We start from the raw sequence: 19,196 nt of genomic DNA, 5'->3' as shown, positions 1-19,196 counted from the left end.
ATCCTAACCAATGATTTTGAAATAAAAATTTCATTAGGCTATTGAGTTTGAGAACGTATTTGTTTTGAAAAAATGTAATAATTATTTATTATTGTTATATTATTATTATTATGTTGAATATGACATTGATTAATATTCAGATTGGAATATATATTCCAAGGCAATCTTTGTATTATTTAATATTTTTCTCGAACATTTTTACGTTATGTCAGTCGTAAAATAAGGTTAGTTTTTTACATGTAATTCTGATACAATTTTATTTCAAAATAAACTTGCAAACTATGAATTATGAATTTAGATGGACTAATCCAAATAATTTAGGTATTACATGACATCTATTTGGCTTTTCATCTACTTCAAAACAATAACTGAATTGTGTTTGCTCAGTTAAGTCTAGAACTTGAATACTTCATACTTACTTAGCCTACTTCATACTTGTCCTTCGTCATTGACCAGCTTCCTGGATGGACGGCGTCATTTTATATTCAGACCTAATTTGGTCGTCGTTGATTATAAATTTTTTTACAAAACTTGTCAAACATTAATGTTTTTAAAGCTTAAAAATAGATCGAGATGGTCGGTCGGAATCTAAATCACTTGAATCAAATTAAAGACTTGTTGGCCTCAAAGTGAAAGTATTCAGCCACAGAGTAGAATGGCATCCCACGCAGCCAGGCTCTAATCCTTTCATCAAAACTTCTGTCATCCAGATCCCTCACCATATCTAGCAGCGCGTTGAACATCTTCTGTGCCAGTACAGGGAAACAGTCTCTTTTCTTGTTCAATTTGCAGAAGGGTACATCAATTTTTGCTTTCCTTCTGGTATTATACGAATGCTTATCGGCTCTTCTTGTCATTGAGTGATAATGACTTTTTATGTGTAGCAAGGAGAGCAGAATATACTGGTTGAACACCGTATAGATACCCAGTCTGATGAAGATCGGCCGACAGTGATCAAGGTATCCGGCTGAGTCCAAAATTCTTAATGCCTTTTTCTGTTGAAGAAGCACATCATTACATCCGGGCGCATGTCCCCACATCTGCATTCCGTAGATAATATGGCTGTGGAATAAGGCAAAGTAGACTTCAACAAGATGCTTCCTTGAAATAAGAGGCTTTAGACGTCTAAGTAGAAATATTACCCTGAATTTAAACCCTACCCCAGTCGAGGGTTTAAAATCACGCTGTTTTAAGTTCTGGACTTGACGATTTTTTATAAGTCCTCGACTCGGAAAGAGACGAGAACCTAATTCAAGTCTTGGACTTATAATTAGCCGTTCACTCAGAAAGCGAAATTATAAACTCCAGGGTCTAACGTGATCTCTAAACTCCAGAGTCTATTCAAGTCCTCGACTACGTTAACGCTCTGACTCGGAAAGCCAATTTTCTGACTCCAGAGTTTAAAGCCAGTTAAAGTCTAGAACTTAGTTAAATCCCGAGCTCGGAAACCGACCCATAGACACACTAAACTCTACCGGTATAGGACATGCATGATACACAAATGTTGTCATACACATTGTTGCGTCACCACAGTGAAAGGCTTTGAGCAAAATTTTTCGAAGTTAGGTTTCTGTATCTCCGATTTTATGTTGTTTATTTTTTCTCCGCTGATCTGTTTGATGTTAAATTATTTTGCTATCAGTATAATTTGTAATTTACCAGTGGTTTATTTATTGTTAGATGACTCTCGTTGATAAAAAAAGCATGATGAACATGAGTGTGAGTGTGAGTGTGCATGATAAACATGCTTAGCCCAGTCGCTGGCCCAGCCTGTAGCCTGCGACTTGCCATCTCGCCAAGTCGGCCATCAAAGCTTGGCTGCGTTGGTCTTTCCATCCACTCACACTGCGTGCCAAATCAAGGCCAGCAACATATCCATGATAGAAATTGAAAATATCAACTAAAATGAACACAATAAAAACCAACATAAAAGTAACTTAATAATAATTTATGACAATTAGGCCTGTAACTACTAAATTATGCATACACAGAAAACAGAACGCATTGGTTGACAAGTGTGGATGAGTGCTTTGTCAGTGCTGGTTTTCACTGGCCTATGCTGAGCTGGCCTCCGCTCGGAAAAAATCGGAGCGATGGCCAATGAAGACCAGTGCTGGAAAACCTTCCATCCACACATTGGCGCTGGCCGACGTTGGCTTTCGTTGGGTCAATTCTTTTAAATTCAAAATTTCTAGCTTATATATATTTTTGGACGAAAATTTAACTTGATTTTTTTTACAGTCGAAACATAACCTATTTTACTGGACATGTTATTAATTATCAAAATTTGGGAATGGAATAATTTTGGGCCAAGCCTGTTGTTCCTTCCCAATCATATTTATATGATTTGAGATTGAATCCACAAATAAGTAAATAAATATGTATATGCGGCATAAGGATATAATTTTATCATTCAAAAATGTACTTTGTGTATTCATGAATTGAAATTACTAGTTGGAGCTTTATAAAAATGATGTTATATATTTTTAGAGACCTAAAGCCTTAAAGCTGAAGGGTCCTTATTTAATTAATTGATCACGGTTACCAGGAAAATTGTAATAAATTGTTGTTCCTTCCGGCAGAGAGAATGGGGAAATATATTGTAATCCTATTCTTTTTGCTTTTGGCAACCCGTCGTCATGATTGCCTCTGACTCTGTTGCCTAGTTTAGTTGATAGTAGCCCGTGACACATGCGTGGGTTTCTAGTATGAAGAGCAATGATGAAATGGATATTATTTCTCTGTTTCTATGGAATGATTGTAAAAATACTCTAGTGTTAGCGAATATGATTTTGATTGAACTTATACGGTTACTAACTCAAGACAAATTCAAACAAGTTATCAAGTAATATCACATTCTCAATTTTAATTTTTTCTAATAAAAATGTCGCAATCCAAGTTATGATACAAGTTGAATAGAATTTAATTTAAATAACTCGATTGGAATTTCAGGCGCCCCTAAATATTTGAAAATAACTTCAGCAATACGAGTGAAAAATGATTATAATGATTTAAGAATGATAGATTACTACAATAATTCAGTATCATCAAACACCAATGGAATTGATCAAGTTTGGTTGCATACGCATATGCATTTTGTTTTTGTCACATATAAATGTTGTCTTGTATTCTCTGGAGAAAAATAAAGGACATTTTAATACAGATTATATGAAGTATAATACATAGAAGTGATAAGAATCACAAATTATACAAAGTGTAATTATTCATTTTTTTATGTAGCGTATGGCAGATACACAGCAAATATATAGCTCATCAGACTCAAATGCCTAGATATACACTGTATATTTCCAAATTCTTTGAGATGTTGTGTAGTTTTCGGTCATGAGAACATGAGAATTATAAGAACAAAGTGTTATGCTATAGATTATAATATATAGTCACATTTCCTACAGAATCATATGCTGAATTAAAAACTCAACTCATTCACTGCCAGTGTTTAACAAACAAGGACTGTTTAATAATCATGAACACCATATAAAGTTTTATATTTTTTATGACAAAATCTAAAAAAAAAATGAATTAAATACTCTATAAATCATACTTTATACAACTTTCTTAAAGAATTGATTTCCCACTCGGTAATACCATCCTCTGCGAGATCTTGCTGGCATCCTTGCATAGATGCCAACACCTTGTCAAAAAGTTTCTTGAGATCTTCTTTTTCCACACGGCTCAAGAATTCTAGACTCAGGTTGAACCTAAAAAATTGTGGCATAGATGAATTATCAGCAAATAACTATGCAATAATTTCATATAAACGACAAATACTCTAGTCAACCGCACGAAAATAGTCCTATTGATACAGAGGAGTGCAACGTTGTCAAATAAAAGTTGATCAGCTGTGGACGCTGATTGTAAATGAGAATTAATTAATATTTGAGTAATACGCCTGACGAATTGGCAACGTCTATGGATGCGGAAGGGTGAGGATGTAGCCAGGCGTTCCTATTTCCACTGCAATTAATAATTCAGCTTACAACTTGTTTGTGATTTGTAAAATGATAAATTACTACAAATTTTGTTCTTATGCACTTCCCACAAACGAACGATTGAGCCTCAAGTTAAAGTAGGATCTCGCTACGATAGTTCATAACTATTTAAGAATAATTATTAGTATTCTATCATCACATTGTGCTAAATATGTTTTTACAATACAACAAAACTTTTTCGATCTTGTATCAGCATTCCTTTCTTGTCTTGTTATAAACTTTTCATAATGTTGCATTGTGATGTAAGTGTGATAATAATAAATTAATAGGCTGAAATCACATGAATACGTTATGATGGTCCAGGTGGGATAGTAATATTAATGGTTTTGAGACAGTAACTTACCGTTGAACTTTGGAGATATGCTCTAAGAACCTGTAGACAGTGACGATCGATTGCGTGGTTCCATGAAAACAGAGCAATGCCTCTATCAGTTCACCCAGAATATCGATGGGCATATCGCTTTTGAAAACATCGGTTAGTTCATCATCGGCTGATACGTATTCTATTATAGAAAACCTGGAATTTTTATGACTTGCGTTAATATTGTATTATATACGATGCATAACATGAAAAATAAAATTGAATGATAAATGATTTCACTGATTCTCAATCCTCTACAATATCTTATGATAATACCAAGCTCTACCAAACCCTCAAGTACAATATCATTCTTTGGCAGTGATATGATAAACCATATGTTTTCGTTGTCATTGATTCATTCATAAATATCAAATGTTGTTGATCCGTTACTAGTAGAAAGTCATGTTCAATTTTATTTGATTAAAGCTCTACAAATGAAGAGTTTACTTATTTCAATTTAATCAAATAAAATGCCGACAAAGAAAAAGACAAAAACGATTGAAAACCGTAACTACGAAGAAGATAAGATGGAATCACATATTGACAAGTTTCTCAAGCCAAAGGAATTATCTATCGACCCAGATTCGCCTACGGCAGAGAGAGAGTGGAAACATTGGAAAAAGACGTTCGAAAATTTCTTAGAAGGAACGACAACCAAAGACAAAATGAAAATATTGGTAAACTTCTTATCACCTGCTTTATACGAAATTGTGGAAAGCTATACTTCATATGAAGAAACTATATCCATGTTGGAAGATATGTTCGTTAAACCAAAGAACGAAATTTATGCACGATACTGCCTTGCTAATGCAAAACAACAAATAGGTGAGTCCATTGATCACTACTATTCTGAACTAAAAAGATTAAGCTTATCATGTAACTTCACTAGAGTGTCAGCCGAAGAAAACAAAAACGAGCATATTAGAGATGCTCTTGTTTCAGGGTTATGTTCTATTGAAATTAAAGAGAAACTTTTTCAACAAGGAGATTTGAGTCTACAAGAAACCGTTTCCCAAGCACGTGTTCTTGAATCCGCAAAAACATATGCCGACTCCTTTAAAAGTACTTGTTATACAAACTCTGTTGAAGAAAATAAAAACATAAGCTTGAGTGAATCTTTCTCAGATGTTAATGCTGTAACCCAAAATCGACAGGCAATTGTAGAGAAATCCGTTCAATGCCAACGTTGCGGATATAAAAAACACTCAAATTCTCAAGAATGTCCTGCAATAGGACTTGTCATAAATGTTCCCGAATTGGACACTTTTCCCATGTGTGTAAAAGTAAAACGCTCAAAGAAAAACTAACTACGTCAACTATTACTGCAGCTGGTATAGCCAGTAATCTTTCTAAAGCTACAATTATTGTTTCGGTGAATGGAATAAATACACCAGCTCTTATTGATACCGGAAGTGTTGCCAGTTTTATTGATGAAAAATTTGCAAAAACAAATAAATTTAAAACTGCATCAGATTCTTGTTTTATAAGATTTGCATCTGTTCAACATAACACCGCTACAAAAGCATGTGTTTATAGCAATATTGTGTACAAAGGAAATGAATACAACAATATTAAACTCTTGGTATTAAAAGAATGCTGTTGCAATGTGATACTTGGTCACGATTTTTTGATGAATCACTCTACAATAAGTTTAGCATTCAATGGTAATAAACAGCCTCTTGTAATAGATAATAATTCTACAACCACACCACCCTTGAAAGATTGCCTCTTGGTGGAGGCCATGATAAAACCATGTTCCCTTTTCAATGACTTGACTCCCGATTGCCACCCAATAACTACCCGATCCAGAAGACACCCACAAGATGACTATGAATTCATGAAGAATGAGGTCAATCGCCTCCTTACAGAAGGAATAATTGAGGAAAGCCAGTCCAGTTGGCGTGCCCAGCCTTTCATTGTAACCAATGGACAGAAGAAACGAATGGTCATAGACTATTCACAGACTATTAATAAATTCACAAATTTAGACGCATACCCTCTCCCATTGATCGAAGATCTTGTAAACACAATTGCCAAGTACAACATTTTAGTACTGTAGATTTCAAGTCAGCTTACCATCAAATACCGATTCTTGAGAATGAACGACATTACACTGCCTTTGAAGTAGGCCGAAAACTTTATCAGTTCAAACGAATACCATTCGGAGTAACCAATGGAGTAGCTGCCTTCCAACGTACAATAAACGGACTTATAGAAAGAGAGAATTTGAACGACTGCTTTGCCTATTTGGATGATGTTGTCATTTGCGGTTCAGATCAAGAAGAACATGACAGAAATCTTAAGAAATTTCAACAAGTAATTGAATTGTATGGCTTGACTATAAATGAAGAAAAATGTAAATTTTCAAAAAAATCATTGAAGTTCCTTGGGTATGAGATAAAACATGGAGAAATTAAACCTGACCCAGAACGCCTTGCACCACTCATGAACTTTCCACCCCCAAGAAATGCTAAAGAAATGAAACGACTCATGGGATTACTGGCTCATTACTCCCGATGGATTAAAAACTTTTCTCAAAAGATTCACCCCCTTGTCCACATACAGAAATTCCCTCTATCTCAAGATCAGATGGAAACTTTGGAATTGTTGAAAAATGAAATTGCTTCCGCGGTACTGCTCTTTGTTGATGAAAATGTACCATTCATAATTGAGACAGATGCATCAGATTTTGCAATTGGTGCAACATTAACACAAAATTCTCGACCAGTAGCCTTTTTCTCACGAACTTTGTCCCAAAGTGAAACCAGGCATTCAGCTGTTGAGAAAGAAGCCTATGCCATTGTGGAGTCTATAAGAAAATGGAGACACTATTTACTACGAAAACAATTCACTTTGATCACTGACCAAAAATCAGTCACATTCATGTTTGGCACTCAACACAATAGAAAAATAAAAAATGAAAAGATACAAAGGTGGCGCCTAGAATTATCTGAATACAAATTCAACATAGTCTACAGACCTGGAAAAGAAAATGCACCAGCTGATGCACTCTCTCGTATATGTATTACAGCTGGTTGTTCAACATTGAACTCAGCTTTGGCAAAATACCATGATGAACTTTGTCACCCTGGTGTAACTCGTTTCTACCACTGGCTCAGAATGAAAAATCTCCCCTATACTGTAGATGATGTAAGGAAAATTTGCTCCAATTGTGCAATTTGCTCTGAAATAAAACCACAGTATATGAAGACAAAAGGAAATCTCATAAAGGCAACAAAACCTTTTGAACGAATTAATATGGACTTCAAAAACAAGAAATAAATACCTACTGGTGATGGTTGATGAGTACTCAAGATTCCCTTTTGTATTTCCTTGTCCAGACATGACTGCGAGAACAGTCATAAATTGCCTGGTCTCATTAATATCAATGTTTGGCCTTCCAAGCTATATTCACACAGACAGAGGAACATCCTTCATGTCAACTGAGTTGAAGAGCTTTCTTGGCTCAAAAGGGATAGCAACTAGTAGATCAACGCCTTACAATCCGAGAGGGAATGGTCAAGTAGAGCGATATAATGGAATTATATGGAAAGCAATAACACTAGCTCTAAGATCACGAGGACTTGATTCAAATCGATGGGAGGAAGTGTTGCCTGATGCACTTCACTCTATTCGATCTCTTTTGTGTACTACAACAAATTGCACCCCTCATGAACGAATGTTCCTACACATGAGATCCTCAACAAATGGACAGTCACTACCATCTTGGCTAATGAGCCCAGGACCAGTTTGGCTGAAGAAAATGAACCGAAATTCAAAGCAAGATTCATCAGTAGAAGAAATATTTATTTTCAAATAGAAATGATTCTCAATTGGAATTCAGGATACATTATATTTCAAAATTCTTTGTTTATCAAGTGAAATAAAAATTCACAAAACTTCAGTACACTTCCAAAGAACTATTAATCTGTATGGAGGAAAATATATTTTAATCTATAGAATTAGTATTTTACTGAACCATCAATAAACATGAATTCCTATTTAAATTCCATATTACGATTTTGATTTGAAAAACATTTGATCTTTTACTACGATAATTTAGCTATTTTCATTTCTTAAATTAGTTATTATTAAGAAAAGATAGAGTTAGAATACTGGCAGGTTAGATTTAAACTGCGATCTCCCATCTGTTGGACGATTGCAGTAACGCTGTAATTTTTATGGCTGAAATATGTTCAAAATTCAAACATTTTAATACCATATGATCAAACTTCATAGAATAATTATTGCTTATTATATGATGACTATCATGAACTTGTATCTGCACTACCATTCTATTTTACGATTTGAGATGGGTTCCAACCAACCAGAAAGTTATTTTGAGGTTCTAAAAAGAATTCCTAGAGTAAATAACTTGAATGAATTAGTTTCTTTAGATATCATTGTGACAACTACTTAATGATAATGGTAAAAAAATTTACTGCGTCAGTAAGCATCACTGTAATTCATTCTACTTAACAAATAAAATTCTATACTAATTACTAAACAAGAAAAATTGAACAGTTTTTATTTTAAAACTAGAAGTAACTAACCTGTACATTCATTATTACATCATCCGAGCAGCCCTTTTCCTTTGCCATGTCAAGTGATACCTAGTTCCATAAGTATCCCTTATGAATGCTTGGCAGCCTTCTCTGAACCTTTCATTGCAATGCCTTCAACAGAATCACTTTGAAGATGAACCTAAAATACAAAATTATTCATTGATTTTCTTTTCACGCAATTAAAAAATACACGCATTAATCATACAATATTATTCAATTCAGAAATTGCACTTTATAGTTGAGAGAGATTAATTGTAGTACTATTTCTCCCCTTCCTTCAATTCTAAATCTATTTCTTCTATCAGTAATCTATGGTGTAAACAAGCGACAAGATTAGTTCATTTTTATGATCTATCTGTAACACCATGTAGACTCTAGAGTATAACAGGTTCCAGCACTGTAAGAATCCGAGTGTGTCCGATAAAGATAGATGATAATCGATTATGAACAAGCAGATAGCTATCAACAAATTCAATTCAAATAACAAACTGTCCAAATAAAATTCTAAAATGTGAGGATGTGGAACGTTTCATCAGATCACAAAGATTACGCTGGGCTGGTCATGTTGAGAAATAATAATAATACTGAGGGTGATGCCCACATAAGCACTTAGGCTTGTGCGTGGGTAATGAGTGCAAGGGATGATGACGACTACTTTTTAGGTTGTCGGGACCGACGGCTTATCGTCTCCTCCGAAAGACGGGGTAGGCCGTATCTATATGATTGTGCAGTGGTCAAAAACGGTTTGGCCCGGTCGAGATTTGAACGCGCGTAATCACTTACTCCAACGAGCCACCCAAAATGGCAGATCATCGAATGCCAAAGCAATTTATAAGGCCAAGATGGAGGGTAGAAGACGACAGGGGAGGCCCCGCAACCGATGGAGGGGTGAAGTGGAGTATGATCTCCGGTGGATGGGGCCAGTTTCATAAAAGTCGCAAGTTACATATTCACCTACGAATTTTAGAGGGACAGCTTATTCTTAATTCAGGCTGAAGTGAAAATCAATGTAATACAATATTCCATGTCTTACTTTTCCCGTTTATTGATTTTACATAATGAAGATATTGCTGGAATAGGGCAGAACAGCATTAACCTATTTTCCTAGGAGAGCGAAATTTGTATATGAGTTTTGGACCGGTCTCTTACACTTAATTCTTAAATTACACCAATACAAACTTCAATAACAGAAACCATAATGAATAAGGGCAAAGCAACACGAGGCGTTTTCTCAATCGGCACGACAGGACAGGAAGCTCCGTTTGCCCGTCCTCTACCGTCTCGTCTGAAAAAATCTGGTGTGGTACACTCACACAACTTTCCTTGCTTATATTTGAAACTACGATCAAACTTCTGTATATGTGTATATATAATTATTGTTTTCAGAGTACTTTTTCCTTAGTGTAAATTGTGAAATTCGATTATTTTTTTAGTCGTAATTTTTTTAAAGTCGTCAAAACAGCTGTTCTACAGATGAAATATCTCGACTATGTGTTATTTTTATGAACTGCGCTACCTACCTACCTCATGCACGAGAAGGAGGTTACCAAGTCCATTTCTCAAGGATGGGGTGGACCCCCCATTAGTTTCTCAGAGATGAGACTCATGGCAGTTGATAGGGCTTATAAATAGCTACCCATGGTATAAATTTGAAGAAAATCGTTAGAGCCGTTTTCGAGAAAACCGTGAAAAACATGGTTTTTTAGTGATTATCCGCCATTTTTCTCAAAAATATTACGGAACTCCTGCAATTTTCTCAGAAATGAGACTCATGTCAGTTGATAGGGCTTATAAATAGCTATTCATGGTATAAATTTGAAGAAAATCGTTAGAGCCGTTTTCGAGAAAACCGTGAAAAACATGGTTTTTTAGGGATTATCCGCCATTTTTCTCAAAAATATTACGGAGCTCCTGCAATTTTCCCAGAAACGAGACTCACGTCAGTTGATAGGGCTCATAAATAGCTATCCATGGTATAAATTTAAAGAAAATCGTTAGAGCCGTTTTTGAGAAAATCGTGAAAAACATGGTTTTTTAGTAATTATCCGCCATTTTTTCCGCCATCTTGAATTGAATTTTATTGAATTTCTTATTGTCGGGTCCTCATGGTATAAGGACCTTAAGTTTAAAATTTCAAGTCAATCGGTTAATTAGGAATGGAGTTATCGTGTTCACAGACATACACACATACACACATACACACATACACACACACACACACACACACACAGACCAACACCCAAAAATCATGTTTTTGGACTCAGGGGACCTTGAAACGTATAGAAAACTTGAAATTGGGGTACCTTAATTTTTTTTGGAAAGCAATACTTTCCTTACCTATGGTAGTAGGGCAAGGAAAGTAAAAACACCTTGTGTGTTTCTAGCTTTAGATAATGTAAGAGGAATAATATTGGTTCATTTTTTACTTAGTTTCCTCTACTTTGTAATTATTGATTATTGTGTCAGCGGCTAATAAGGCAGTTTATTGTGATACGTTTGATATCCATAAAAAGTACCGTACTCAACAAATGTGGACTTATTACGGTATCTTGTAACAGAACCACTCTCCCATAGTATGATTTGGATTAAATTCAGCCAATAACTAACCTATCCTCAGCTGTGAGACACGCTTTGAATTTTCTGACAAATTTTTCAGAAGACAATGATCCATCCTCGGAGCCCTTCGTCACAGTAATCGCTAAATCCTGGAAACAGAGAAAGATTGAGTTTCAACATTTTTCCCTCGGAAGTTTGATTTATCCTAAATCCTCCTTGAATTTTTAGTTTTTAATATAGATTGAGTTTCAATATTATTCCTTCAGACATTTTGTTTATCCTACATCTTTCTTGAATTGTAAGTTTAAAATAATCTAAAAGTTAATGTAGTTATGGAAATTCCGCTTTTACAACAAAATGACAAGAATGACATTCCAATACAAAAATCATTTTTTCCAAGTAAAATGAAGCTCAGCTGGAATTTAGGATACATTATATTTCAAAATTCTTTGTTTTTCAAGTGAAATAAAAATTCAGTACACTTCCAAAGAATATTGATATGTATTCAGAATACATTATAATTCATTCTCATTCACTGAGGGTATATATTATAAGTATATAAATGCTGATAGTTGAATTGGTATAATTGCTTTTAGGTTACGTAATGTTACCTATATAGGGTGTAAGGCGAAAGAAGAATCAGGTGGCCAATTAAATGAGTTGTCTACACGTCTACAGAAAGGATAATTTAGTTGGTGTTTGTAATGGTAGCAGTGACATTTGCATATATATATATATATATATATATATATATATATATATATATATATATATATATATATATATAAGTATATATAAGTAGTGAGGTCCACGTTATAATGGCAGTGGATGAAGATAGAAGAATAGCGATGCCAATTCTCTGCATTAATTAATTATATTTCTACACTGGCAAAAACATAATTGGCATCGTTGTGGACCTAGAAAAGGATAGTACCACCCGCTTTGTCGAATGATAGACAAGGATAGCAAAACCAAAGTTGATCAAATACTGTCATTATAACGTGGACCTCACTATAGAGTGGCAGTGGTATTGCAGCAGACTATTTTCAGATATTGTCTTTATAAATCAACCCATGGAACGATAATTGTTGCATATTTTATGTTTTCTATGACTTCTTTTTGATTATTCATTAGTTGGACTAAAAGTCTATTCTTCATCAAGTTTTCAAGTGCTAACCTCACATTACATAACTTTTACAGAATTCTCAAAGTAACATTCCTGATATTATGAAATATATAGAATATTCTTCAAAGAATGGCCTTTATACATTTCAGTACAACAAATATTTATTTTCAAATAGAAATGATTCTCAATTGGAATTCAGGATACATTATATTTCAAAATTCTTTGTTTATCAAGTGAAATAAAAATTCACAAAACTTCAGTACACTTCCAAAAGAACTATTAATCTGTATGGAGGAAAATATATTTTAATCTATAGAATTAGTATTTTACTGAACCATCAATAAACATGAATTCCTATTTAAATTCCATATTACGATTTTGATTTGAAAAACATTTGATCTTTTACTACGATAATTTAGCTATTTTCATTTCTTAAATTAGTTATTATTAAGAAAAGATAGAGTTAGAATACTGGCAGGTTAGATTTAAACTGCGATCTCCCATCTGTTGGACGATTGCAGTAACGCTGTAATTTTTATGGCTGAAATATGTTCAAAATTCAAACATTTTAATACCATATGATCAAACTTCATAGAATAATTATTGCTTATTATATGATGACTATCATGAACTTGTATCTGCACTACCATTCTATTTTACGATTTGAGATGGGTTCCAACCAACCAGAAAGTTATTTTGAGGTTCTAAAAAGAATTCCTAGAGTAAATAACTTGAATGAATTAGTTTCTTTAGATATCATTGTGACAACTACTTAATGATAATGGTAAAAAAATTTACTGCGTCAGTAAGCATCACTGTAATTCATTCTACTTAACAAATAAAATTCTATACTAATTACTAAACAAGAAAAATTGAACAGTTTTTATTTTAAAACTAGAAGTAACTAACCTGTACATTCATTATTACATCATCCGAGCAGCCCTTTTCCTTTGCCATGTCAAGTGATACCTAGTTCCATAAGTATCCCTTATGAATGCTTGGCAGCCTTCTCTGAACCTTTCATTGCAATGCCTTCAACAGAATCACTTTGAAGATGAACCTAAAATACAAAATTATTCATTGATTTTCTTTTCACGCAATTAAAAAATACACGCATTAATCATACAATATTATTCAATTCAGAAATTGCACTTTATAGTTGAGAGAGATTAATTGTAGTACTATTTCTCCCCTTCCTTCAATTCTAAATCTATTTCTTCTATCAGTAATCTATGGTGTAAACAAGCGACAAGATTAGTTCATTTTTATGATCTATCTGTAACACCATGTAGACTCTAGAGTATAACAGGTTCCAGCACTGTAAGAATCCGAGTGTGTCCGATAAAGATAGATGATAATCGATTATGAACAAGCAGATAGCTATCAACAAATTCAATTCAAATAACAAACTGTCCAAATAAAATTCTAAAATGTGAGGATGTGGAACGTTTCATCAGATCACAAAGATTACGCTGGGCTGGTCATGTTGAGAAATAATAATAATACTGAGGGTGATGCCCACATAAGCACTTAGGCTTGTGCGTGGGTAATGAGTGCAAGGGATGATGACGACTACTTTTTAGGTTGTCGGGACCGACGGCTTATCGTCTCCTCCGAAAGACGGGGTAGGCCGTATCTATATGATTGTGCAGTGGTCAAAAACGGTTTGGCCCGGTCGAGATTTGAACGCGCGTAATCACTTACTCCAACGAGCCACCCAAAATGGCAGATCATCGAATGCCAAAGCAATTTATAAGGCCAAGATGGAGGGTAGAAGACGACAGGGGAGGCCCCGCAACCGATGGAGGGGTGAAGTGGAGTATGATCTCCGGTGGATGGGGCCAGTTTCATAAAAGTCGCAAGTTACATATTCACCTACGAATTTTAGAGGGACAGCTTATTCTTAATTCAGGCTGAAGTGAAAATCAATGAATAATTTTGTATTTTAGGTTCATCTTCAAAGTGATTCATAGTGATTTTGATTCTGTTGAAGGCATTATTGCAATGAAAGGTTCAGAGAATGCTGCCAAGGGATGCTTATGGAACTAGGTATCACTTGACATGGCAAAGGAAAAGGGCTGTTTGGATGATGTTTAATCTAAATTATGAAAATTAATTACTAAATCATTGAAAAGTATATATTCTTGACGAATGAAATATAATTGATCATTTTTAACAAGAATAAACAGTTAATATTTCATCAGATATACCGGTATCAACTATCCTCTACAAAAGGCAGAGAATCGGCAACGATGTTCTCCTATCTTCCTCCACTGCCATTATAACGTGGACCTCACTATAGGACCCTATAGTGTGGTCCACGTTATAATGGCAGTGAATGAAGATAGAATAGCGATGCCGATTCTCTGCATTAACTAATTATATTTCTACACTGTAAAAAACATAATTGTCATCGTTGTGGACCTAGAAAAGGATAGTACCACCGTCTTTGTCGAATGATAGACAAGGATATCAAAACCAAAGTTGATCAAATACTGTCATTATAACATGGACCTCACTATAGATGCATGAGTATTAAGGTTAGTCAGGGGCACTCACAGGAGCCGCTATGATGCAGATTGCTCCACTTAAATTGGGAGGGATTCAAAAAACGTTGGAGGTGGACAAAGTTGATAAAATCAGAGTTTTTAACATGGGGGACTCCATAAAAACATAGAGGTGCTAACTTTGATATGGTTCGTTTATTGCCCACAGGGAAGTGGGTCTTCCAAACAAACAAATATTGCTGGTCGACTTTTGACTTTTTTGCGGTTCTGGTCGTCTGGGTTTAATCAGAGCTTGGGAGGATAATTATTAGCAAGGGTGAGCACCCTTGACCATGAATTTCCATGAATATGCTATGTGTCTGCTATTATCCACAGAATGCTATGAAAAGTAGAATAGCTATCAGAGTTTACAGACTTCTCACATTTTTGAAGAAATCATTCAACTCAAAAAGAATAAAAATAAGTTATAATACATAATTGTGATAATTTCAAGTAAGCTTAAGTACCTACTTCACAAAATGCCATCTTGTGCTCTCAGCATTCTCATTCTTTCACTCATAGTGTGTGATTTATTCCAAAAATGATATAAACAATGACAATAATTTATACAATCCGTGTTACTAATAATACCATCGACACCTGTTTACTGACAATACAAGACATAAGTTACTGGGCCCCATCTGAATTTGTAATAAGATTGTCATTAAGTGCCAGATTTTTAATAAAAGTACATCAAATAACTTACGATAGACCAAACTGATGATCAACTTGAAATTTGGGCGAGAAAACAGAAGATAGTATACACAAACAATAAAAACAAACACTGGCCTTCAATGTTTTGTTGATGTTGCTTGAAGTTTTGATTTTGATTTGATTTCACTGAGATTTCGCTTAGATATAAAAGCATATAGAGGAGCACTCTAGAGCAGAAGAAATCAATAATGGCAAGTCTCGAGGCATGCTAAATGTGAAGTACGGTACTGTGAACACGGGAACACGACGTTTTGCTTTGCTGGATCTTTACACAGTCGACAAAGGTAGCATGCGCTGTAGGTGGATGTATCATAAAATTCAGTGGTGTGAGAAAGTTGGTAATTATAACTCTGGTTACCATATATTAGAAAAAATACTTGTTATATTTTAATACTGGATATTTTTTTAGTAGGATCTTAAAAACCTGATCATGATCCTGAGGCTGAAAAATGAAAAAAATTATAGAAATATTCAGCGGGAAATTCAAATGAAAGCCGAGCTTGACGTTACGACATGATGCTAGTCTAATAAGGGTGGCCAATTGGAAATATAACGACAGGACAAGTGTGTTGAATATGCATGTTTATTTAAATAATTATAAATTAAATATAATATACAATTATTATTATTAATTACAAGTGCATAACAAATTTACACTATGTAAAAGTAAAAATCAGTTGAAGGTTCATATTATGATGAGATTATACACACCAGCAAATAGATAAAACTTTTGGATTGCTGGAGGGAGACGAACCTTGACAATTCTATGAATAGTGGAAGAGCTGACAAATTTTGTATATCATTTAAAAAAATATATAAAAAATAACAATTGGTTTAGAAAGAGGAAATAGAGCAAAAATACTGTAAATACTGAGACAGAAGAAAATGTATTTAAATTCCATCCGGTATCAAGTGACGAGTTGTCAAGCATAATTAAAACCTAAATGATAAAAAAGTGTCGGATTAGATGGTGTCTCAACTAAAGTATTGAAAGAATGTGAGAATTGGATCCATTGATTCATCTTATCAACACCTCACTAGAACAGGGAATTTTTCCTGATTGTTAACTTCAGTCAGAGAATGTGACAACGCGATCAAAAGTACTAGTAGTTCTGCGAACAGTAGACCTCGCTCATGAATACAACTTCCAATCTAATGAGAAGGGCTAGTACAGTAAGTACAGTATATTGTGACGATTTAGCAATGTCATCTATTATTTCTCCATTGAAAATGCTAGAGACACTGTTTCCAGAGATACCGGACTTATCAAGGAGGTACCTTTATATCGTCTCCATATTTACAATATTAACATATATTATAACTTTTCTAATAATTAATTGGTCAACTGAAAAAAAAATGGAAAAATGGAATATGCAGTAGGCAATTTAAACGATGAATCGTCTCACAGACAATGGTGAGACGGAAAATGATTCTAAATAAGATGGGTTTGTTGGTGACAATGACAGAAGGTTGCTAATGATGTTTTTCATGAAAAGTGGGTTCAATCAGGACCTCCTAAATACTAAATATTAAGGAGGTCCTGATTCAATGTTATGGCTTGTTATGCCTGTGTAAAATGTTAATGCTCACAAATCAGTTTCCGATCTCATACCAAAAGGAAAACAAAAAATTGACACTGTAGAGCGACACAAAAATGCATACAATACAATGTACCTGATAAACTGAAAATTCAGTTAAAAATAACTAAAATAATAACTGATAGTTATGAATAAAAGAAGTTGGAGATTGAAGAAATGTTTATGATGATAAAAATAGTCCACAACTAAAATAGTTGACTTATCTGTAACATAGACAATAATAGTTATTTATGTATTGAGAGCGTAAAACTCGACTTTATCGCTGGAATCACATACACATTTTTTCTACAACTGCAGTATTGGAATCCAATACAATGAAGAGTTTTTTAAATATATTATCATAATAATTTATTTTATAATGATTCATATTATTAGAATAAGATAAAACAAAGTATCATTTGCAAGAAAAATCTGGTCGAAACGAGATTGAAACCTGGGTCCCACAGTGCGAGATCCAACGCTCCAGCTCTCTACACTACCGTGAGTTGTTGTTACTGATGGCAAAAAAATAGGAACATGAATTGCTGTATCTTCAAAGACGCTAGATACAAAAAAGTACTTTCGGGATTGAGGTTGGTCCGGGGTTTTTTAAATTACAAAAAACCCGGAGGTCTTATCAAAAATCGTTACACATAAGTTTCTGCGCCTTCATTCAAAGAGCTTGCATACCAAATTTCATCCAAATCCGACAATAACTGCGACTGTAACTGCGGTACAAACAAACAAACAGACAAAAGCCGATCGAGTCGAAACTGAGACCTCAGCTTCGCTTCAGTCAATTAAAATAATGATACATTTTTCCAATATTCAAGAGTGGTGACCCTGAAAGAGTCAATAGACCAGTCACCTAAACGTGATAAGTATAATTTTTGAAAGAGTCATCTTGAATAGGTTGCTGATGTACCTACAACAAATTAATTTCACATGTGATGAACATCATGGCCTCTAAAAAGGAAAATCAACAAAAACTGCAATAGTATCCCTTGAAAGGTTAATAAATATTATGGATTCAGGAGATAAAGCAGCTGCTATTACTGATTTATCCAAAGCTTTTGATTGTGTGAGCCATAGAATTTTATAAGAAATTCTAAAAATATTAGGTGTAAGTGGGATGGAAGTATTATAAATTGGCGTTATAAAGTTCTAAAAAAGGCTATATGATTGATTTCCAAAATATCGACTCCTGGATGTTGTTCTCTTTACGAAGTCTAAGAACATTCACACTTATATGTGAACTAAGATTGTCACCAATCACCACATTTTTCCCTTTGTTTTTTAGGACAGGAAGCACATGAGCTGTAACCAATCTTCAAAAGTCGCACTGTCAATCCATCCTTGCTTTGTCCTATTGTATGGGGCCCTTACTGGACCATTTCCAGTCCATGTGGTCCGCAAATGCTCTTAATTTATACATAATATAAGGAGGCAATGAGTCACCATTGGCATTACCGCAGAACATTACACTTTAGATTTTTTGGAATTCATGATACGTTCAGGGTACTTGCACCGTCTCCGACAAATAACTTTTTTCTTACCTGGGTCATCTGCCATCACGTTTAGTCATAGTTATAAATTGAAGTGTTACGGTGATATAATTGCCAGGGGCAATCGGGCCATAACTTGTATCCTGTTCTCTAACAGATAAGACATCGGTTTTCCAGTGAAATTTTCTTGAATGATAAATCTTATTTTATAACCTATTTTAATAAGGAAAGTGAAC

General features: G+C 34.4%; 1 protein-coding gene across 3 annotated transcripts; it reads right to left on the bottom strand.

The window, feature by feature from the left end:
• Positions 1–3,496: 3,496 nt before the first annotated feature.
• On the bottom strand, positions 3,497–16,116 carry LOC111047699. Of its 3 annotated transcripts, none has more exons than XM_022333513.2 (5): positions 15,871–16,116; positions 13,528–13,678; positions 11,544–11,641; positions 4,354–4,527; positions 3,497–3,719 (listed from the first exon to the last, which is right to left on the bottom strand). In XM_022333513.2, the coding sequence occupies exons 2-5, from the start codon at positions 13,573–13,575 to the stop codon at positions 3,557–3,559; spliced, it is 483 nt and encodes a 160-aa protein (XP_022189205.2). In that variant the 5' UTR covers positions 13,576–13,678; positions 15,871–16,116; the 3' UTR covers positions 3,497–3,556. The 3 variants fall into 3 exon arrangements, with proteins under 3 accessions (XP_022189205.2, XP_022189206.2, XP_022189208.2); XM_022333514.2 differs by having other exon boundaries at positions 15,636–16,061; XM_022333516.2 differs by lacking the exon at positions 13,528–13,678 and having other exon boundaries at positions 15,636–16,068.
• Positions 16,117–19,196: the final 3,080 nt, after the last annotated feature.

This window comes from Nilaparvata lugens, chromosome X, assembly GCF_014356525.2.
Source record: "Nilaparvata lugens isolate BPH chromosome X, ASM1435652v1, whole genome shotgun sequence".
Lineage (NCBI taxonomy): Eukaryota > Metazoa > Arthropoda > Insecta > Hemiptera > Delphacidae > Nilaparvata > Nilaparvata lugens.
This window is presented reverse-complemented; position numbering and strand designations above follow the sequence as displayed.